At 40.6% G+C, this 22,754-nt stretch overlaps 1 protein-coding gene across 4 annotated transcripts in view; it reads left to right on the top strand.

The window, feature by feature from the left end:
- The window catches only part of LOC120056079 (complement C3-like), a 55,320-nt gene extending 32,691 nt beyond the window's left edge, over positions 1-22,629 (top strand). For 2 of the 4 annotated variants that reach the window (XM_039004231.1, XM_039004230.1), the window contains exons 19-40: positions 9,317-9,456; positions 10,033-10,239; positions 10,345-10,405; positions 11,065-11,145; positions 14,445-14,648; positions 15,008-15,086; positions 15,508-15,664; positions 15,889-15,981; positions 16,348-16,510; positions 17,670-17,827; positions 17,969-18,142; positions 18,249-18,308; positions 18,471-18,555; positions 18,706-18,763; positions 19,128-19,215; positions 19,379-19,468; positions 19,991-20,102; positions 20,771-20,860; positions 21,470-21,550; positions 21,933-22,019; positions 22,131-22,272; positions 22,377-22,629. In XM_039004231.1, the coding sequence (XP_038860159.1) occupies positions 9,317-9,456; positions 10,033-10,239; positions 10,345-10,405; positions 11,065-11,145; positions 14,445-14,648; positions 15,008-15,086; positions 15,508-15,664; positions 15,889-15,981; positions 16,348-16,510; positions 17,670-17,827; positions 17,969-18,142; positions 18,249-18,308; positions 18,471-18,555; positions 18,706-18,763; positions 19,128-19,215; positions 19,379-19,468; positions 19,991-20,102; positions 20,771-20,860; positions 21,470-21,550; positions 21,933-22,019; positions 22,131-22,272; positions 22,377-22,482 (2,516 nt within the window). In that variant the 3' untranslated portion in view covers positions 22,483-22,629. Of the gene's footprint in view, positions 1-9,316; positions 9,457-10,032; positions 10,240-10,344; positions 10,406-11,064; positions 11,146-14,444; positions 14,649-15,007; positions 15,087-15,507; positions 15,665-15,888; positions 15,982-16,347; positions 16,511-17,669; positions 17,828-17,968; positions 18,143-18,248; positions 18,309-18,470; positions 18,556-18,705; positions 18,764-19,127; positions 19,216-19,378; positions 19,469-19,990; positions 20,103-20,770; positions 20,861-21,469; positions 21,551-21,932; positions 22,020-22,130; positions 22,273-22,376 lie in introns of those variants that run through there. The other 2 variants (XR_005477738.1, XR_005477739.1) reach the window with 2 other exon arrangements.
- The last annotated feature ends 125 nt before the right edge of the window (positions 22,630-22,754 follow it).

The raw sequence follows: 22,754 nt of genomic DNA, 5'->3' as shown, positions 1-22,754 counted from the left end.
CATGAACCACCATGACTACACAAACGTGGACTATATAATACAATTAAATAAACAAGTTATTAAGAACCCAGCAATTATTATTTTCGATTATTACTATTCTCCATGAGAATTAGAGTGAAAAGTGGTTGTTCAATCCCCTTAGCCCTCATAGGTAAACATGCCTGTTACATGTTAAGTACACTCAGTGACTTTAAAACATCCAAGTAATAAAATAAACTACCGTAAGAGACTATCATATCCATCACATTACCATCCTGCAACCTCTAATCATGGTCACGATGATGTAAAAACTAAACAAATAAAAGATGTCAATAATAATAATATATTAACCTTCAAGAGCTAACTTTCTGCTGATTCATTATCTCAATCAGTCTTGACATTGGTTTAAATAGTCTTCCTGCCCTTGACCTAATATGACCCAGAGTACCTTCAACTGCATAAGGAGTGACAGTGTTATGTATTGTTGCAATAGTGGGTCTGTCAACACAGTCAGTGCGTAACTGATCAGGTAAGGAATGGTCCGAGTTTGGTAGGTCAGTACGGATATTGTAAGCAGACTGGTCAATTAGCTCACTCATGACACTGTTACGGTCATGGTCAGATTCTTGAAGACTCTGATCGAGGCAGACCTTCCAGCTGCAGTATATCTTCCACAGAATGCAAAGGTGGAATATCCTAAGCATCCAAGGATTGCACATCACCCTCCAGGCTTGTGTCACCTGTTCCTTCAGAAGGCAACTCCGACACCCACACTTTTGTTCTGTACTCAGCATCATCATCCACTGCAGTGTCCATGGCAGCTGAGACCACAAGGCCGTCATTCATGTCCTCAGACTCTGTTAATCCAGACATGTCTGTTCCATCATCAACGGCAGCATGGGGAAGAGGAAGAAAGTTGACTGGCATTATCAGATTGCGATGTACCGTCTTCTCCTGTCCAGTGGAGTTGTTCTGAATCTTAAGTGTGACTGTCAGCATTCAATCCAGTGACAAGGTAGACAGTATCCTCCCAAAGGTCAGCGAGCTTCCGCTTTCCGCGCTCCCCCTTGTTAACCAGCAACACTCGATCACAAATCTCCACTGGTGCTCCTCTGACTCTTCTGTCAGAGGTCAGCATGCCTCTTCAACTGCTTCGCTTCAACTGCTTCGCCTCTTCAACTGCTTCGCCTGTGCTGTATTCATGGCTTCTTTCAGACCTCTCCTCAAGGACTGAACAAACTGGTCATAGATGACAACTTCTGGGTTCTCTATGACAGAGCCAAAGACTGTCAACAGGCAGTCTTGGCGTCTTCCCAAACATTAGCAGGAAAAGGGCAAAGCCTGTGGTCTCGTGGATTGTACAATTGTACGCAAACGTGAGGGACTTCAGAGTCCATCTGTGCTTTGCTCTCGTCGGCAGGTCCCGGATCATGTTTCCCAACGTCCTATTCATCCTTTCGCAGGACCCATTCCCCATCAGATGGTACGGCATGGTGTGAGACTTCTGAACACCTGCAACACCCAACAGTTCGTCTATTAAAGCGCTCTCAAAGTTGGGTCCCTGATCTGAGTGTATACGGCGAGGCATCCCGTAGACACAGAAATAGTTGTTCCTCAATTGATGAGCTACAGACTGGTTCGGACACAAGAAGGCATGAGCCAATTTGGTAAAGTGGTCAGTAACAACGAGCACATCCAGGGACTTGTTTGAAGAATCTTCTGCAGACCAAAAGTCTATGCACACTAGTTCAAGAGGCTCAGTTGTTATTATGCTCTCAGGAGGAGATCTTGCTTCCAGATCAGGAGTCTCGCTCACGACGCATCTCCTGCAGCACTTCACATATGCTTTTACCTCACTATCCAGGCCATGCCAGAAGAACCTCTGTCCTGTCAGGTAGACTGTTCTTTATTGGCCCTGGTGGCCAGCTTCATCATGGACACCCTTCAACAGTGTTCATGGAGGCGGGAACCACATACAGTTACGTTCTCTTTGTAACCACATTCTTCGAAACACGATACAGTACACGTTACAGCCTTATTCTAAAAATGTATTCAATTGTTTTTTTAGTCATCAATCTACATACAATAACCGATAATGACAAAGCAAAAACAGGTTTTTAGAAATGTTTGCAAATGTTTTTTTAATAAAAACTGAAATATCACATATTTCATATTCAGACCCTTTACTCAGTACTTTGTTGAAGCACCGTTGGCAGCGATTACAGCCTCGACTCTTCTTGGGTATGCCGCTACAAGCTTGGCACACCTGTATTTGGGGAGTTTCTCCCATTCCTCTCTGCAGATCAAATCAAATGTTATTTGTCACAAGCACCGAATATAACAAGTGTAGACCTTACAGTGAAATGCTTACTTACAAGCCCTTAACCAACAATGCAGTTTTAAGAAAAATAAGTGTTAAGTAAAAAATTGATAAGTCAAAAATTGAAATAAAAAGTTACAATTCGGGTTGGATCGGGTTCAAGTCCGGGCTCTGGCTGGGCCACTCAAGGACATTCAGAGACTTGACCCGAAGCCACTCCTGCGTTGTCTTGGCTCTGTGCTCAGGGTCATTGTCCTGTTGGAAGGTGAACCTTCGCCCCAGTCTGAGGTCCTGAGCACTATGGAGCAGGTTTTCATCAAGGATCCCTCTGTACTTTGCTCCGTTCATCTTTCCCTCGATCTTGACTAGTCTCCCAGTCCCTGCCGCTGAAAAACATCCCCACAGCATGATGCCGCCAACACCACGCTTCATCATATGGATGGTGCCAGGTTTCTTGCAGACGTGACGCTTTGCATTCAGGCCAAAGAGTTCAATCTTGGTTTCATCAGTCCAGAGAATCTTGTTTCTCATGGTCTGAGAGTCGTTAGGTGTCTTTTGGCAAACACCAAGCAGGCTGTCATGTGGCGTTTACTGAGGAGTGATTTGTTAGAGTCCTGCAGAGATGGTTGTCCTTCTGGAAGTTTCTCCCATCACCACAGAGGAACTCTAGAGCTCTGTCAGAGTGACCATCAGGTTCTTGGTCACCTAACTGACCAAGACCCTTCTCCCCCGATTGATCAGTTTGTCCAGGAGGCTAGCTCTAGGAAGAGTCTTGGTGGTTCCAAACTTCTTCCATTTAAGAATGATGGAGGCCACTGTGTTCTTGGGGACCTTGAATTCTCAGAAATGTTTTGGTAGCCTTCCCCAGATTTGTGCCTCGACACAATCCTGTCTCGGAGCTCTATGGACAATTCTTTCGACCTGATGGCTTGGTTTTGCTCTGACTTGCAGTGTCAACTGTGGGACCTTGTATAGACAGGTGTGTGCCTTTCCAAATCATGTACAATCAATTGAATTTACCACAGGTGGACTCCAATCAAGTTGTAGAAACATCTAAATAAGGTATTTCCTTTTTTTGTTTTTAATACATTTGCCAGAAAAAAATAAAACCTGTTTTTGCTTGGTCATTATGGGGTGTATTTTGTGTAGATTGAGGATTTATTTGTATTTAATCCATTTTAGAATAAGGCTGTAACGTAACAAAATGTGGAAAAAGTTAAGTGGTCTGAATACTTTCCAAATGCACTGTATATTTCCATATTGAAGCAATGCAATTAGAACAATACTGAATGCAAACATGTTCAACATATTTAGCAAATATGGGGCAGGCTATTTAACGAATTAGTGTAACGGCTTTCTTCTGTGGAAGAAGGAGAGGACCAAAGCGCAGCGTGATTAGTGTTCATCTTGATTTAATGAAACTCAAAAAACTGAACACTACAAATTACAAAAAAACAACAAATGTGAAAAAACGAAACAGTTCTGTCTGGTGCATACACACAAAGACTGAAGACAACCACCCACAAAACCCAACACAAAACAGGCTACCTAAATATGGTTCCCAATCAGAGACAATGACTAACACCTGCCTCTGATTGAGAACCATATCAGGCCAAACACAGAAATGGGAAAACTAGACACACAACATAGAATGCCCACTCAGCTCACGTCCTGACCAACACTAAAACAAAGAAAACACAAAAGAACTATGGTCAGAACGTGACAATTAGGCTATAGGCCTAACGGACTAACATTGAAATTGGAGTTGATGACAATGCAATACATAAAAGACTGTAAATACACAACTTGAAGCTACCACAGTGGTGTAGTAGAGGGTGTACGCATACGCCATATACCTACTTATTTTGCAGTAGTGATAGCATATACTCTCTTCTTAATCCCCACAATGCGTATCAAAGTAGTGTAGTGGAGGTAAACACTGTATCAATTAATAGGCTAAGGCTGATGGAACAGATCAGAATGTTTAGCTTAAAATGTTGATAAACTATTTATTTATTCACATTTTAGGAGCAGCAATGGAAATATCCGTTTGAAATTTAGAAAGAGAGGAGATCTAAAGATGCAACAACTATCATGGGTTGCTAAAATGATTGTCTGCTAGACAATGAAAGAAGGTTTAAAGAAAACCAATAGAACAGTAGAACGCATATGAGGAAGTCTTTATAAAATAATTTCCTCCATGTTTCTATGGTCGGATTTTGGCTATAGGCTACTTTGAAGCAAGGGAAGACATGACTCATAATATGAATTAAAATGTCCAGGTTTCAAACAACTAAGAAACAGGAAATATATAACGATGCTAATAATAGGCCTAACTGTCATCTGGTAGATGAAAAGGCTTTCCCAAAAACCTTTGTTGTGGTAATTTCCTGTATTACTCAATAAAGAGAGAGAGAGAGCCAACCACATACTAGTCAGAGTTAAATTATATATTCCATCTTTAATATATATACAAGCTTCACCAAAGCCCTTTTTTGACTCTCAGATCAATTCAGTGTTGTAACGCTCGTCGTTAGGTGGAAGAGAGGAGGACCAAATCGCAGCGTGGTACGTTTCCATATTTATTGGAACACTTCATAAACATGAACAAAACAATAAACAGAATGAAACCAACGACGCTACAGACCTGAACATGTGAACCTAGTGAAAACAAAGAACGCAATGAACAGGAACAATCACCCACAAACAAACAGTGAAAACAGCCACCTGAATATGGTTCCCAATCAGAGACAACGTAAAACACCTGCCTCTGATTGAGAACCATATCAGGCCAATAATACACACCTAAACCAATGAAACACAAAACATAGAATATACCCACCCAGCTCACGTCCTGACCAACTAAACCAAGACTAAACAAAGGAAATAAGGTCAGGAACGTGACAAGTGTCTATAAATGAATTCTCTGAGAGTCCTTACAAAACAATTCTTAGTTTCATTTATAGCCAAGATACACCCCTCTCAACTTACAAAGAATCCTTTACCCGAAAGAGGAGTATCCTATCGCTAGACAGCATCAGCTATAAATCATTGTTCAGTTTGATCTCCCAAGACAAGGTTTCAATCTCATGTTTGATACTTCACTGTCTACCAAAACATTACCTCACCCAATGGCATATATCAATTGTCATTTCTAGATACTCCCAAACCTGGACAAACTCAAAATCAGACAGTGAGCCTCTTAGGTCAAATACTAGGTCAAGATAAGGGCAACCTCAGAGGGGAAATACAATGGTTCCAAACACTGCCAAACTCCTTCCCCCTATGAGAAAAGTAGGGAGTGACTGGCGTACAGACATTGTATGAGATAGCTAACTGGTTCCCCATTAATAACGCCATCCCGTTACATGGTTTAAGATTATAGTTACAGACACATTCATAAGAAAACAACGTTCCATTCTGTCCTCCTCCCCTTCTGATATTCTACATAGCACCACATGGTTTAACATATACATTGACATATGAAGACAAGCCTGACCTCTCCCCTCTCTGGCCCCAAGTTAGTAATCCCTAGCTCAGAAGATTATCTCACAAGCATATGATGAAAATAACATCTTATCTATCTATGTTACTTAGCTAAATCTGATTCTGCCACGACACCTTCTCAATTAAAGGTTAACTAGCTACCAAAGCCTTTTGCAAACTCAATATTATGTGCAGGCACATGCATGGAAAAAGTACTCAATTGTCATACTTGAGTAAAAGTAAAGATACCTTAGCTTCTTCTTAATAGGGGGCGCTATTTTCACTTTGGGAAAAAATTGTGCCCAAATTAAACGGCCTCGTACTCTGTTCTATATCATATGATATGCATATTATTATTACTATTGGATAGAAAACACTCTGAAGTTTCTAAAACTGTTTGAATTATATCTGTGAGTAAAACAGAACTCATTTGGCAGGCAAACTTCCAAACAGGAAGTGAAAATTCTGAAATGGGTCTCTGTGAAGGGCTTCGCCTATTCAATTGCCTTGTATTTATGGATATGTATGCACTTCATACGCCTTCCACTAGATGTCAACAGGCAGTAGAACGTTGAATGAGGTGTCTAGCCTGATGTGGGACCGAATGAGAGCTTTTGGAGTGACAAGTCAGCCATATTGGCAGTATTTTGCTGTGCACCTGGGTGCACCATATCGTTGTCTGCAATGCCTTAGGTAGACACGAAGAAATGCTCCGTCTGGGACGTTATTGGATACATACGAGAAAAACATCCTAAAGATGGATTCTCAACTGAGTTTGACCAGTTTATTCGACTTTTATTATGACTTTTTGAATTTTTCGTTCCATGCGTCAAACTTTCATGGACACGTGAGCTCCACTATGCTAGCCAAAGTTGCTAATTCGACAGAAGAAATGTACATTCTAAAACAAAACAACGATTTATTGTGGAACAATGATTCCTGGCACTGCATTCTGATGAAAGTTCATCAAAGGTAAGATAATATTTATGATGTTATTTCGTATTTTTGTTGAATATGTTGACTCCAACATGGCGGAGAATGGCTGAGCGCTGTCTCAGATTATTGTATGCTGTGCTTTTTACTAAAGTTATTTTTTTTAAATCTAACACAGCGGTTGCATTAAGAACCAGTGTATCTTTAATTATATGTCCAACATGTATTTTTCAGCAAAGTTTATGATGAGTGTTTCTGTTAGATTACGTGACTCTCTAAAATTTCTCCGGACAATTTGGAGCATTTTTGCGCCATGTTCACAATGTAAAACCAGGATTTGTAGCTATAAATATGCACATTTTCGAACAAAACATAAATGTATTGTATAACATGATGTTATAAGACTGTCATCTGATGAAGTTGTTCAAAGGTTAGTGATTTAATTTTATCTCTATTTGTGGGTTTTGTGAAAGCTATCTTTGCGGTGAAAAAATGGCGTTGTGTTTTGGGCTATTGTGGTGAGCTAACATAAATATATGTTGTGTTTTCACTGTAAAACATTTTAAAAATCGGACATGTTGGCTGGATTCACAAGATGTTTATCTTTCATTTGCTGTATTGGACTTGTGATTTCATGAAATTATATTATATGATATTCCCTGTGGTGCTAGGCTAGGCTATGCTAGTCAGCGTTTCTGATGAGGATCCCGGATCCGGGAGGGGGGTTCGGTAGAGGTTTAATAGAAAATGACTCAAGTAAAAGTGAAAGTCACCCAGTAAAATACCACTTGAGTAAAAGACTAAAAGTATTTGGTTTTAAATGTACTTAAGTATCAAAAGTAAATGGAACTGCCTAAATGTACTTAAGTATCAAAAGTAAAAGTATAAACCATTATAAATTCCATATATTAAGCAAACCAGATGGCACAAATTGCTTTTTAATTTTTTGACAGATAGCCAGCGGCACGTTCCAACACTCAGACATAATTTATTAACAAGGCCTTTCTGTTTAGTGAATCCGCCAGATCAGAGGCAGTAGGGATGACCAGGGATGTTCTCTTGATAAGTGTGTGAATTGGACCATTTTCCTGTCAAAATGTAACGAGTTATTTTGGTTGTCAGGGAAAATGTATGGAGTAAAAAGTACAATACCACAAAAAACTACTTAAGTAAAAATACTTTTTAGTACTACTTTACACCACTGGCAGAGCACATGTCCATTTGCCATTCCAGTCTCCAAAATGCACTTTTCGGGGGGTGGTATAATTTCCACTAAACTGTTAAATTGTTGGTCTACATTTTTTGTCATTGTTGTTCTGAACCCACTGCCCGCAGTTAAATTCCGTCCTAGTTAAATTCTCATCTATGCTTCAGAAGCAAAACATGTGTCTTGATTGTTGAACAAAGTCCAGTCATCAGCATTCGTGCGCAAAGGCAGGCTAACATTTTGCGTTATATGACCACGTATCCTCCCCGACCAACCTCCCTTCTTTCGTTTCTGTCTTAAGAAAGTATACCAAACATAACATATCATAGGAATTGGAGGGACACAAAAAACATCTACTCAGAGCAACCAGGCTGAATATTTATGTATTACTCAGTTTACAAAACCGTAGTTAAATAAACACCACTGTATAAGTTATACTGCACATTGTCGAAGAAAAGTTTCAAATTATGTCACACTGTGAGATTATAATGAGGTTAAAAGTATTTGTTGCACTTTGCACAATTATTTTGCACCATGACAATGTTCCACTTGACAAGTTAGCTTTTTTATTTTATTTTATTTTTTACCTAATCTCACATTTTCTTTATGTAAATGGCATGTTATATAAGTGTCCAGAACTTTTTTTTTTTTTAGCAATTTCACTTGGTTTTGAGAAACTTAGCCCACCAGCGATAGACTTTCTCAGGCTTGTTCTGCGGTGCCGGTTCACAGATAAAACATGATCAAAGGCTCCAAAAACACAATATTTCATCCTTTTAGAAACGTCAATGCACTCAGTATAGTGATGTAGGTGTTGTACACATGAAATTGTGTCCTTCTGAACTTTATCTGCAATGTTATATTCCATTTTATTGGAAAGAGCGGTACTTTTCCTTGTGCGAGCATGAGAGAGCTTTCTCATACCCATTGTGTTTATAGATAGCACGTGCATGCTCGCTCACGGAAAGTATCGCCAGTATTACTCTCTGGTGGGGTGTCTGGGCACTTCTATAACCTTCCATTTACATCAAAAATAGAGATTTGGTTAAAAAAAGCTAACTTGTCCCTTAAGGTTGCATTTGGGCCTATTTTAATTATAGTTTATTCAGATGTTAAATGCACCACCAAAAGCTTAGGTAAATGTTTGCCCAATAGGTTTGAGTTATGATGAAGTAAGACAGTTGTACTGCATAAGCTCATAAGGGACTTATGTTATATTTTTCAAGAATCAAAGGATTCATTGAAATGACCATCGAGCAGCAGAAAATATCACAGGTTGTACCTCTTTGGCCGTTATCAAACAACCTCAGTTGACAATTAACAACTTGTTATGTATCATGACATGATCAGTCTGAAACACATTCGTTAAAACTATATTTTTCTGTTTGCAGGTGTATGTGTAGCAGAACCTGTAGAAATGACTGTTGTGAAGAACTTCTATGTGGACCTGCGCCTACCATACTCTGTTGTAAACAGAGAGCAAGTGCAGATCAAAGTAGTTATACACAACTATGATGAAGATTCTCAAAAGGTAGATGTCTTGTTTGAAGTCACTTGATCAGTAAGGCAGTCACTTTAGGCCGATGACTATATATATATATATATATGAATGGACAAAGCCATCGATCACGTGACACCATTCATTCCTATGTGAAGACTCAATAGCGCATTGAAGACAAATTAATTCGGTTAAGGTTAAGATGGCGACAACATGCCCAGTTTGACCTACTCCAGGAAGTGATGTTGCAGGCCATCTCAGTGCTGCCTCCTCTCATTGAGTAACTCAAGTTGAAGGCCGACTGGGGTAATGCAGAATGCCATTATCAACTGAATGATCCTTATAACTTCTGTATGTGATTTAAAAACAATCAGTTTAAGGACATACATCTCGTGTATTATAAGCCATTATTGGTACCATCATTGTCTTCAATTTCTATTTTTACACAGATTGTCATTTTTCCATTCACTATAATGGGGGATCCTATTTACTGCAAACAAGGCCTGCAGTACTGCGGTCGGCTTTGAACTTCCGTGGCTTCAATGAGAGGGGACATTCTCCCCTGCTTTAGGTACAACTAAAATAACTTCTCCTTATCTCTATTTGTAGGTCACAGTTTTGTTAAAGGCCAGTGAGGGTCTGTGCACTGCAACGAATTACAGAGGATCCTACAAGGAAATAGTTAATGTGGACAAAAAGTCACAGAAAGTCCTGTATTTCACTGTCATTCCCATGAAACCAGGCAAACACCAAATCACTGTAACGGCCCGGAGCGAGTATTATAGAGATGGCATAGAGAAACAACTTCTTGTTGTGGTGAGGCTGCCTGCACCTGCTCGTGATGCTCACAGTTTAGTTGATGACACATAAAATGTTTCTTTAAAATGTTTCTCTCTCTCCCTGTTTCTTCTCATATCATAGCCAGAAGGAGTGGAGAAGACCGAACTAAAGAAAAGGATATTGCAACCAGATTTTATGAATGGTTTGGACCAAAACAGCTGTTTACCCTCCATTAGATCTTAAAAAATAACATGGCTTAAAGGAGTGGTTCAGAACTTTACAACTTGATGTTAGATGGTTCCTCACCTTGAAAGTATTCTATGGGCGAGAGAAACTGTAATCCATGGTTCGGCTTACTTTAAACAGCCACTACAAAATTCAGCTAACTTCAGCCACTACAAACTAACAATCAATGGAAGTATGGCCAATGTATGTTTTTACATTAAAATGGCCATATCACCTGTAAATAAGATCAAACCAAATATTGAGTTGATTTCAGGCGATTTGTTCTGAGAGAAAAAAACATGCTCAAATGCCTCCATCACATCCATTGATTATTAGCTTGTGGTGACTAAATTTAACTGAAGTTTGAAGTGGCCATTTAAAGAAAACCGAACTATGGATTACAGTTTCTCCTGGCCCATAGAATACTTTCAGGTTGAGGCTCCATCTAACATCAAGTTATAAAATCCTGAACCACTCCTTTCAAATGTATTAAGGCCATTGTCGAGAATGTGCCAGAATGTCCTCCTGAGATTACACAGAGGCCTAAATCTATGATATCAACAACATTGGTTAATATTATGTAGGTGTGAACATATAATTGGTTATTTTTGTGTTGTTCCCTCTCAAATGAAACAGGGAAGCAGACAGGAGAAGTTTACATTAACCTGAAGAACATGCTTCCAGACACAGTGTCAAGTACTTACATCGCTATAGAAGGTATCCTCAACCTAAAAGATTGCTTATTCTAATAATAATAAAAGTGTGTTGTGACTACTATATATTTAAAAGAAAACATTAATGAAACAATCCAATGTTTTTTGATGTTTTGCTGTCAGTGTGTAGCCTGGTGGAACCAGCCTCATCGCTGAGTTTACCATTCTGTTTCACTTCATGTATCAGTCTGGCCTTCCTCCAGTAGATGGGTATTTGGAATAAGGGTTAGAAAATAGTCTGGGTAGCCATTTGATTAGCTGTTCAGGAGTCTTATGACTTGGAGGTAGAAGCTATTTAGGACCCTGTTGGACCTAGACTTGGCGCTCCGGTACCGCTTGCAGTGCGGAAGCAGAGAGAACAGTCTGACTGAGGTGGCTGGAGTCTTTGACAATTTTTAGGGCCTTCCTCTGACACCGCCTGGAATACAGGTCCTGGATGGCAGGAAGCTTGGCCCCGGTGATGTACTGGGCCGTGCGCACTACCCTTTGTAGTGCCTTGCGGTCGGAGGCTGAGCAGTTGCCATACCAGGCAGTGATGCAACCCGTCAGGATGCTCTCTATGCGGCAACTGGAAAACCTTTTTGAGGATCTGAGGACCCATGCCAAATCTTGTCAGTCTCCTGAGGGGGAATAGGTTTTGTCGTGCCCTCTTCACGACTGTCTTGGTGTGCTTGGACCATGTTAGTTTGTTGATGTGGGTGCCAAGGAACTTGATGCTCTCAACCTGCTCCACTACAGCCCCATCGATGAGAATGGGGGCGTGCTCGGTCCTCCTTTTCTGTAGGCCACAATCATCTCCTTTGTTTTGATCACGTTGAGGGAGAGGTTGTTGTCCTTGCACCACACGGTCAGGTCTCTGAACTCTCCCTATAGGCTGTCTCATCATTGTCGGTGATCAGGCCTACCACTGTTGTCATCAGCAAACTTAATGATGGTGTTGGAGTCGTGCCTGGCCGTGCAATCATGAGTGAACAGGGAGTACAGGAGGGGGCTGAGCACGCACCGCTGAGGGGACCCCGTGTTGAGGATCAGCATGGCGGATGTGTTGTTACCTACACTTACCACCTGGGGGCGGCCCGTCAGGAAGTCCAGGATCCAGTTGCAGAGGGAGGTGTTTAGTCCCAGGGTCCTTAGCTTAGTGATGAGCTTTGAGGGCACTATGGTGTTGAACGCTGAGCTGTAGTCAATGAATAGCATTCTCACATAGGTGTTCCATTTGTCCAGGTGTGAAAGGGCAGTGTGGAGCGCAATAGAGATTGCATCATCTGTGGATCTGTTGGTGCGGTATGCAAATTGGAGTGGGTCTAAGGTTTCTGGGATAATGGTGTTGATGTGAGCCATGACCAGCCTTTCAAAGCATTTCATGGCTACAGACATGAGTGCTACGAGTCGGCAGGTTACCTTAGTGTTCTTGGACACAGGGACTATGGTGGTCTGCTTTAAACATGTTGGTATTACAGACTCAGACAGGGAGAGGTTGAAAATGTCAGTGAAGACACTTGCCAGTTGGTCAGCGCATGCTCGGAGTACACGTCCTGGTATTCCGTCTGGCCCTGCGGCCTTGTGAATGTTGACCTGTTTGAAAGTCTTACTCACATCGGCTGCGGAGAGCGTGATCACGCAGTCATCCGGAACAGCTGATGCTCTCATGCATGTTTCAGTGTTACTTGCCTCGAAGCGAGCATAGAAGTTATTTAGCTCATCTGGTAGGCTCGTGTCACTGGCCAGCTCTCGGCTGTGCTTCCCTTTGTAGTCTGTAATAGTTTGCAAGCTCTGCCACATCCGACAAGCGTCGGAGCCGGTGTAGTACGGTTCGATCTTACTTTTGTATTGACGCTTTGCCTGTTTAATGGTTCGCCGGAGGGCATAGCGGGATTTCTTATAAGCTTCCGGGTTAGAGTCCCTCTCCTTGAAAGCGGCAGCTCTTCCCTTTAGCACAGTATGAATGTGGCCTGTAATCCATGGCTTCTGGTTGGGGTATGTACGTACAGTCACTGGGGGGACAATGTCCTTAATGCACTTATTAATAAAGCCAGTGACTGATGTGGTGTACTCCTCAATGCCATCGGAAGAATCCTGGAACATATTCCAGTCTGTGCTTGCAAAGCAGTCCTGTAGTTTAGCATTGGCTTCATCTGACCACTTCTTTGACCGAGTCACTGGTGCTTCCTGCTTTAATTTTTGCTTGTACGCATCTCTGTGTGTGGAGTAAAGGTGGTCTAGAATTTATTTTCCCTCTGGTTGAACATTTAACATGCTGATAGAAATTAGGTCAAACTGATTTAAGTTTTCCTGCATTAAAGTCCCCGGCCACTAGGAGCGTTTTCCTGTTTGCTTATGGCAGTATACAGCTCATTGAGCGTGGTTTTAGTGCCAGCATCGGTCTGTGGTGGTATGTAGACAGCTACGAAAAATACAGATAAACTCTAGGTATATGATAAGCAGTAGACCACACTACCTCAGGCGAGCAAAACCTCGAGACTTCCTTAGATATCGTGCACCAGCTGTTGTTGACATATATGCATAAGCCCCCGCGCCTTGTCTTACCAGAGGCTGCTGTTCTGTCCTGCCGATGGAGTATATAACCCGCCAGCTGTATGTTCTTAACGTCGTCGTTCAGCCACGACTCGGTGAAACATAAGATGTTACAGTTTTTTATGTCCCGTTTGGAGGATATACGTGCTTTCAGCTCGTCCCATTTATTTTCCAGCGATTGAACATTAGCTAGCAGGAAGGAAGGCAAGGGCAGATTAGCCACTCGTCGCCTGATCCTCACAAGGCACCCGGATCTTTTTCCATGAAATCTCAGTTTCCTTCTCCAGCGAATCACAGGGATCTGGGCCTGGTCGGGTGTCTGTAGTAGTATATCCTCTCACCCGACTTGTTGAAGAAGAACTCTTTGTCCAATTTGAGGTGAGCAATCGCAGTTCGGATGTCCAGAAGCTCTTTTTGGTCATAAGAGACGGTAGCAGCAACATTATGTACAAAACAAGTTTAGAACAACAGGGAAAAAAATAAAAGAAATAGCATGCTTGGTTCAGAGCCGATAAGACGGCAGCCCTCCCCTCCGGCGCCATTGTGAACGCAGCGATCAGTCTGGTTCTACCAGGCCCAGTGTATATATGACAAAATAATGTACATGTGGGCTAATAAGCATAATCCGGTATAGGCTGCATATATCGGGTAAACCCGATCATTACAATTTTGTAGCTAGCATGAACGGTGTCAAATAGATTACAGTATTTGGAATTTGCCTTTCTAAAATAAGAAAACACACAAGTTTAAAATGTTGTCTTTGATTAGGGGACTCCCTGGCAGATACAGTAATCAACTCCATTGGTGGTGCAGTACTGAGTAAACTCATTAAGATGCCAGGTGGCTGTGTAGAGCAGAACCTGGTTTCAATGACTGCCCCCATCATCGCCACACACTACCTGGATCACGCCAATGCCTGGGAGGAGGTGGGAGTGGAGAGGAGAGCTGAGGCCCTTAAATATGTAGATCAAGGTAAGTATACTGTACCATAGAGGCATCACCTGCTTTCTTTGGTGGACATGTGTACATGGAGATGTAGCTTCGGCTTCAAGTCGCTTGTAATGAGTGAGCTGGGAAGCCCTGTGCGCCCCTATAGGAATTCCTAGGTATAACCAACCGAACTCAGATCAGACATCAATTGAGTACACAGATCGCATTATCAACATTCAGATAAATGAAAAGCTTATTACATACGGGTACACATTATGATTCTCTATTATTATTTTGTTATTATTAAGGCACTTTTAATTCTATCACATATAATCAAATGTCCTTTTCTCTTCATCTCTTTCTCCAAATTTCGCCCCCACTCATGTTGTTGTTTTCCATAGGCTATCAAAGACACCTTGGTTACAGAAACTCTGATGACACGTATTCTCCATATGGAAAGGGTGGAATCCCAAGCACATGGTAAGTGAATTTATCAGTTTCGTCTCACTGGGCCTCATTTGTCATTGGTGTATGCAGTTGCATGAATGGTTGTGTATCATTGTAGATTGTCTATATACTCATCAGGTCTCAGATGGCTTTACCTGCATTATGGTGGTTAGTTAAAATTGTTAAACACATCAGCCTTCTCTTGTGAAACAGAGAGCCACACATTAGTGTTCTGATTCTTAAACTTATGAAAATCAACCCTATGGATAATCACATTTTAAAACGACACGATTTTCAAGTTTTTCAGTTATTTTAAGAATGTTCATACAATACAATTTAGTTCTCAAATTTAAGCTCTTACAAACTGAGCCACACAGGACTGCTTACATCAGACTTACTGTATGATATGACTCGTCGGGCTCCAGAATAGACAATATTGTGTCTTGGTCCCCAGGGTGACAGCTTACACTGCCAAGGTGTTTGCAATGGTGTATATGTTTGGGGTCGTGGAGGATATTAGAGTGTGCAAACCTTTGAAGTTCCTTGTAAAACAACAGAACTCTGCAGGAACTTTTCAAGAAGATGCTCCAATCAAACATTGGGAGATCACAGTAAAGTTGTTTATCTCATTTATACTTTTTATCCACTATTAGAAATATAAAACATAAAATCATGTCAAGCAAACATGTTTGGTAAATCCCTTTGAAATGTACTATTTGTCCTGTAGACTTTTGTATATTTCAGGTTATGTAAGCACAAGTTTTAGCACAAATATTGTACTATGTTCAAAGCTATAATTTCCTTGACTAAAATCTGTTCTTCCATCTCCACTCAGGGTGGGCTATATAAGGAAGGAGATGTGGCAACAACTGCTTTTGTTCTGATAGCCATGCAAGAGACCCTCGGGATCTGTAAGGATATAGACACGGTAAATTAGGATAAATAACTTTAAGGGGATGCATTGTTGATGGTTTGAGTAGCCTACGTTTTGACTTAATTAGTGAAAATTAGTATTGATCACTACATTTGTAAGTCTGTGTGATGGTCTGATGAAAAATTTGATCCGTTTTTTTCTGTAGTGGACAATTGGGACTAAGCTGTAATAGTTGTGTATACGGTAGCGTCAGTGAAGACTAGTGTGCTGCTCAGTAATGTGGACCTCTATTCTGCGATGAGTATGGAATTGTGTTTGTTGTTACAGTGTTAAAATTAAGAGGTCAAACTGTTAACAAATTATTAGTCTTATTACGGTGTCATTCTTCTGTGTGTGTGTGTGTGTGTGTGTTTCTCATAGGACCTCGATGGAGCCATGAAGAAAGCCTCAGATTACATATTTAATGCACTTCCTGCTCAATCCAGTCCCTACTCTGTAGCCATATCTTCCTATGCCCTGGCACTGACTAAAAAATCTGAATGGAAAGATAAACTCTTAAAAGAATTAGATCGAACAAGCACAGGTAATTTTTTCAGTGCTTATGTTAGTGTTTCTTTCATCCACTGTTTTCCCCCAGTTATCTCTTAAAGCCATTTTACTGTGTTCTCTCAAATACACTGAGTCTACAAAACATTAGGAATACATGTGTAGGCCGTCATTGTAAATAAGAATTTGTTCTTAACAGACTTGCCTAGTTAAATAAAGGTAAAAAATAAATAATAATAATAATTCCATGACATAGACTGACCAGGTGAATGCTATGATCCCTTATTGATGTCACTTGTTAAATCAATTTCAATCAGTGTAGATGAAGGATTTCTAAGCCTTGAGGCAATTGAGACATGGATTGTGTATGTGAGCCATTCAGAGAGTGAATGGCCATGACAAAAGATTTAAGTGCCCCTGAACAGGGTGTGGTAGTGGGTGCCACGCGCACCGGTTTGAGTGTGTCTAGAATTGCAACGCTGCTGGATTTTTCAGGCTCAACAGTTTCATGTGTGTATCAAGAATGGTCCACCACCCAAAGTACATTCAGCCAACTTGACACAACTGTGGGAAGCATTGGAGTCAACATGGGCCAGCATCACTGTGGAACGCTTTCGACAACTTGTAGTCCACGCCACGTTGAATTGAAGCTGTTTTAAGGGTCAAACGGGGTGCAGCTCAATATTAGGAATATTAATCTTATTAGTCTTGTCTGTAATGTCTGTTAGTCTTGTCTGTAATGCCTGTTAGTCTTATTAGTCTTGTCTGTAATGTCTTTTAGTCTGTTATGTGTCTGACCCCGGTAAGACTAGCTGTCGCCATTGGCATCAGCTATTTATTTATTTTTTATTTAACCTTTATTTAACTAGGCAAGTCAGTTAAGAACAAATTCTTATTTACAATGACGGCCTACACCAGCCAAACCCGGACGACGTTGGGCCAATTGTGCGCCTCCCTATGGGACTCCCAATCACGGCCGGTTGTGATACAGCCTGGATTCGAACCAGGGTGTCTGTGGTGACGCCTCTAGCACTGAGATGCAGTGCCTTAGACCGCTACGCCACTCAGGAGCCCAATAATGGGGATCCTTAAACATCAAATTCTTATTTCTTTGACATTAAATCTCTCTCTGTTAATTATTTTTCTGTATCTATCAGACTTTCACCCTGTACCTGTCTCTTTCCATCTTTCCTCAGAGGGCACTCATTGGGGTGGAAATGATGATAAAGGGGTGGAGGCAACAGGGTATGCACTTTCAGCCCTCGTGACACTGGGTGAGCTTAAGAGATCAGAGGCTGTGAGTGACTGGCTGGTGGCCAAGAGTCGAGCAAATGGACAATTTGGGAACACACAGGTAACAACACAATATAGACAGAAAATGGTACTACTCATGAAAGTAAACAGTCTGTCATTTCAATGGTTTACGCTCTTGTCTCCCTCATCCCCACCCCACTCCCTTCTATCCCCTCTACTTGCTTTATGTTTCTCTCTCCAGTGCACCATAGTGGTGTTCCAGGCCCTTTCTCTGTTCCAAAAACAGAAGCCTGCCCCACCAGGTAATGACATAAGTGTAAGCCTGTCTGTCAACAGCCCTGTCCGCACGGGCCAAAGCAGCTCTATCAAATGGAATTTAGACCAGAGATCCAGGTTTATGTCACGATCTGAAAGGGTGAGTTACATTGGACTAGCAAACCAATTTGAACAACACAGGCAAATATGGTGTAGTGGCTTTTGCATTCTAGTGGCTTTATTTCATATACACTTGATTACTGCAGATACCACAGCTGACGGATTTCACTTTTGAAGCAAAGGGGTCAGGGAAAGCAAAATTAAAGGTGTGTGGATCATTCCAGCTGTATTTGGATATTTGTGCACAATAAACATTTCAGTTAATGTAGTATACTCGATGTGTTTGAATATTCTTCCCATACTCATGATAAAATGATATCTATGACGTACTGTAAGAATTCTGATACTGTCATCATTGTGCTCTTCAGGTCCTGACAACATACTACGCCATGCTTGTGAAAGAGCAGTCAGTTTGCAAAGGATTTAACATGAGCCATTCAATAGAAAAGATTAGTATGTTCCTGTTTTTCTGAAGAATAGCTTTACTCAACCCCTTTTGTCCAAGTGTCTTTATGTTATCGCTGTTATTTGATCATATCATATTTTAATTACAACCCTTTTTTTGCCAGTGCACTTTGGATGTAACTGCTCTGTTTGTTGCAGATGAAGCAAAGGCTCCAGAGGGTGTTGTCGGTGTCTACAAACTGACCATATGTGTTAGGTGAGAACTAAGGGAAGTTACAGTATACTGTACGTGCATGTACATGTGAATGATATGATCCTGTTATGTTAGCAGACAGTAGAGAGCAGACAGTAGAGAGGAAAACTACATAATTACACATTTATCTGCAGCTACATAGAACATACAGGAAACCTCTCATAGATTGAGAACACAGATATTTGAGGATCTCAGAATTTCCCTTGTTGTTCCCTTGTGCATATGCTTACAGTATGTATTGTGGTAGAAGTTTTGGAAGTGACTGATGGGTATCGAAGTACTATATGTAAATGTATTTACAGTAGTGTTGGTGGTGTGGAAGATCTGAATTAACATATTAAATATGTATCTCTCTCTCTAAATGTAGGCCTCTTGAAGGGACCTCCAACAAGATGGCCATTCTGGATGTATCTCTTCCTTCAGGTTTTGTGCCTGACTATACAAGTCTTAATGAGGTACAGTCATCAAAACAAAGTAGCAAAACAAAGTAGCAGTATGTAGAAAGTATCCGTTTCATGTTTAGTATCTACACTATACACAATAAAAGGATATACTCCTTCACTAATTGATCATTGAACTCTGAGCTACAGAACATTCCATATTTTTCTGTGTTTGTAGTTGTTGTCTCGCAAGGACAAGTTGATTCACTTCTACCAACTGGACAAGGAGCTTTCTGATAAAGGATCTCTCATTATTCACATATACGATGTAAGTAATTGGGAAACCTATTGAGAACACTGGCAGAGGTAGAGAGTAAGGGGCATTCTAAGTTAGATAAAAAAAACTGAAGAAACTATTCCTTATTTTTAAACAACCTGCATTAGAACTACAACAACTAAGAAAGCACCATAGAGCATTATGGATGTAAAAATGTGATGTATTGGCATGCAAATTGGAAGGTACAGGTTACTTGACCAGGAAAAACACTGGGCCCTAAGGTAAGACAAGTTTTTCCTGACCATGTAAACTGATCAGTCAAAGACTTTGTGTCATAACCATAGCCTATACACTGAGTGTACAAAACATTATAAACACCTGCTCTTTCCATGACAGCCTGACCAGGTGAAAGCTATGATCCCTTATTGGTCACTTGTTAAATCCCCTTCAATCAGTGTAGATGAAGGGGAGGAGACAGGTTAAAGAAGGATTTTTAAGCCTTGAGACAATATTAGGAAGGTGTTCTTAATGTTTTGTACAGTGAGTGTATGCCTTTTTTTCCATTCTCTTCAGCTATCTCCTAGTCCTAACTCTGATTACTGCGTACCAGTGACTCTGTATCAAGAATTTACTGTGCGCCTCCTACAGCCTTCTTCAATTAAGGTGTATTCCTATTACCAATCAGGTAAGATCCTTTCAATGTACGGGTTGTCCTTGGTTCGGCCCACCATTGATTTGGGAGTTCAACACAACTGTTTCAAAAAATGCTCTGAATTTCTATTTGAAGTTCTTGTGTCCAACCACTTATGTATCTTTATATTCCCAGTTTTTTTTTAAATAAAAACACTAAGTTGACTGTGTGCTCCACCAGTCAAAAACCTGGCATGTGCTGCTACTTTCCACCGCACTGATAGGGAACATTTGAATCCCCTGGAAGTTATGTAAAAAAATCTTTATTTACAACATCGTGTCAACATTTGAGTCTGATGTAAAATTTAGACTGTACAATTATTAAAGGTGCACTGTGCAGAAATCGCTCTGCCATTTCCTGGTTGCTAAAATTGTAATAGTTTGCCTAATTTCTGTTTATGTGACAAAATATGTAAGTATAGTGTAGATAATCATTGTACCATCTAAATCATCTTAACCTCTGTGAAATATATTTTCCATAACCAAAAATATTGTTTTTTCAACTGTTTAAAGCTGGTGTAAAAAAAAACGAATTTGGTTGGGTCGCCCAAAAAAGTTACATATTGTAACGTCAATAAAACGCTTTCACTTATAGTCATACAGCCCAGCAACAGATATGGAACCCGAACAATATTGACGGAATGATATTCCTCTGTGTTTCAGAAAAGAGCTGCACCAGATTCTACAGCCCCTTTAAGAATAGCACAGACGAGGACATTATCTGCAGCAAGAATGGTTGCGCGTGCATTGACAGTAAGACGCTTATTTCATACCACCACTGTATATTGGTGGATATTTCAGGGATGTACTGTAAGATAACTATTGAATGGCCATTGTTTAGCTTTACAACTGTACAAAATGAAATTAGCAACATAATTGTTTACATTTATTTTATTTAACCTTTATTTAACTAGGCAAGTCAGTTAAGAACAAATTCTTATTTACAATGACGGCCTACCCCGGCCAAATCCTAACATGGACGATGCTGGGCCAATTGTGTCCCGCCTTTATGGGACTCCCAATCATGACCGGTTGTGATACAGCCTGGAATTGAACCAGGGTCTGTTGTGACGCCTCTAACACTGAGATGCAGTGCCTTAGACCGCTGCGCCACTCGGGAGCCCAAATCATTACTACTAACAATTTTTTGCAGCCATTCATTATTTTTATAGTTTCATAAATTTCACGATGGTAATTATTTTGCTTTTGTAGTATGCACATGTACTATGTTTTCACTTCATGTTTAGCATCTCTGCCTAAGCTTGACTTTTATGTTGCCTGCTTGCCAGTTCTCTTAAGCATTGGGCAACTCTATTGTTTTGTCGCCCCAAGATTGTTTCCAACCTTAATTTTATCTGACAGAAAATTGTCCATCCGTGAAGAAGGCTGAGTCCTTAACAGCTTCTGACCGTGAAGAGGAAGCCTGCGTTTGGACTAACCCTGGTAAAACAGCACTCACATTTCTCTGACTTTCAATCAACCCTTCTGACACATACTACAACCATAGTCGCGGGAAGTAGAAGTACTGATCGTGCTGCAGCACTCCCTGATCATTCAGAATCATTTATAGGAAGAAAAAATATATATATATATTTTTTTATATACAGAAGTAGTGCACTAGGCCTTTATGAGCGGACCTGTATGAGCGGACCTAAATATCCGTCAGCAGCACAGGGAGAAAATATTCTCAGCAGCAATAGCACCCCCACCCCTAATCATCTTCCCACGGCCATGACTACAATAGAATAGGGATAGCCACAGATGTATGTTTACCAAAAAAGATTTGGTCAAACCCACTTATTTTCACCCTGTTTTCCGTCTGCAGTTTACAACATTAAAGTAAAACATATTCAAGAGGATGAGAACACCCTGATCAAATATAAAATGGAGATTCAAAAGGCCTATAAACTTGGTAAATACTACAGTTTTTCCCAAAATCATTATTTGTGTTGCCTCGAGAGAATAACAAAGTAAAGAGTGATAGAGGAATCATGTAATGGATATTGCTTATGCTGTTTTACAGGGAATGATTTAAAAGTGGATGTTAAAACGGAGAGAGATTTCTATGCCCACCGCATGTGCCAGACGTCTCTTGGTTTGAAGAAGGATAAATTGTATTTATTCATAGGCAATCCAAAAGACATAATACTGGGTGATGATGGCAGGTTAGGATCACAATTAATCTGTTTGATTTGTTTCTTACATTACATGCCACAGTTCATTTTTAATGAATGATTTGTTTGATTAAGCCATTTCTGTTGTTTTTAAGTTATTCTTATGTCCTGTCGGGAAACACGTGGCTGGAAGAATTTGAATCTGGGGGAGAACAGGCGACATTCCTGAATAAGCTTGAGACTTCTGGCTGCAGCACTTGAACACAGTGGTCCAGTTTGCTGGTTCATCCCACAACTGTGCATGTAGATGACCCACACAGTTAACTTAACTAACTTTGAGACCTGATGTTTATCCTATATCGCAAAATAAATGAAAATTAAACTGAAATATCACATTATTATCACAAACATATGTCCTTGTTTTACTTGATCACAATTTATGACATGGTCAGTAGGCTACAAATTATTTTGTTGATCACCTGAATTACCACTTAGAAAAGGAGAAGTCATGTGTCATACACCAGTCAATCCAT

Source organism: Salvelinus namaycush, chromosome 11 (genome assembly GCF_016432855.1).
Source record: "Salvelinus namaycush isolate Seneca chromosome 11, SaNama_1.0, whole genome shotgun sequence".
In the NCBI taxonomy this organism is placed as follows: Eukaryota; Metazoa; Chordata; class Actinopteri; order Salmoniformes; family Salmonidae; genus Salvelinus; species Salvelinus namaycush.
Note: the sequence above shows the minus strand (reverse complement) of the source record. Positions and strands in the feature narration are given on the sequence as shown.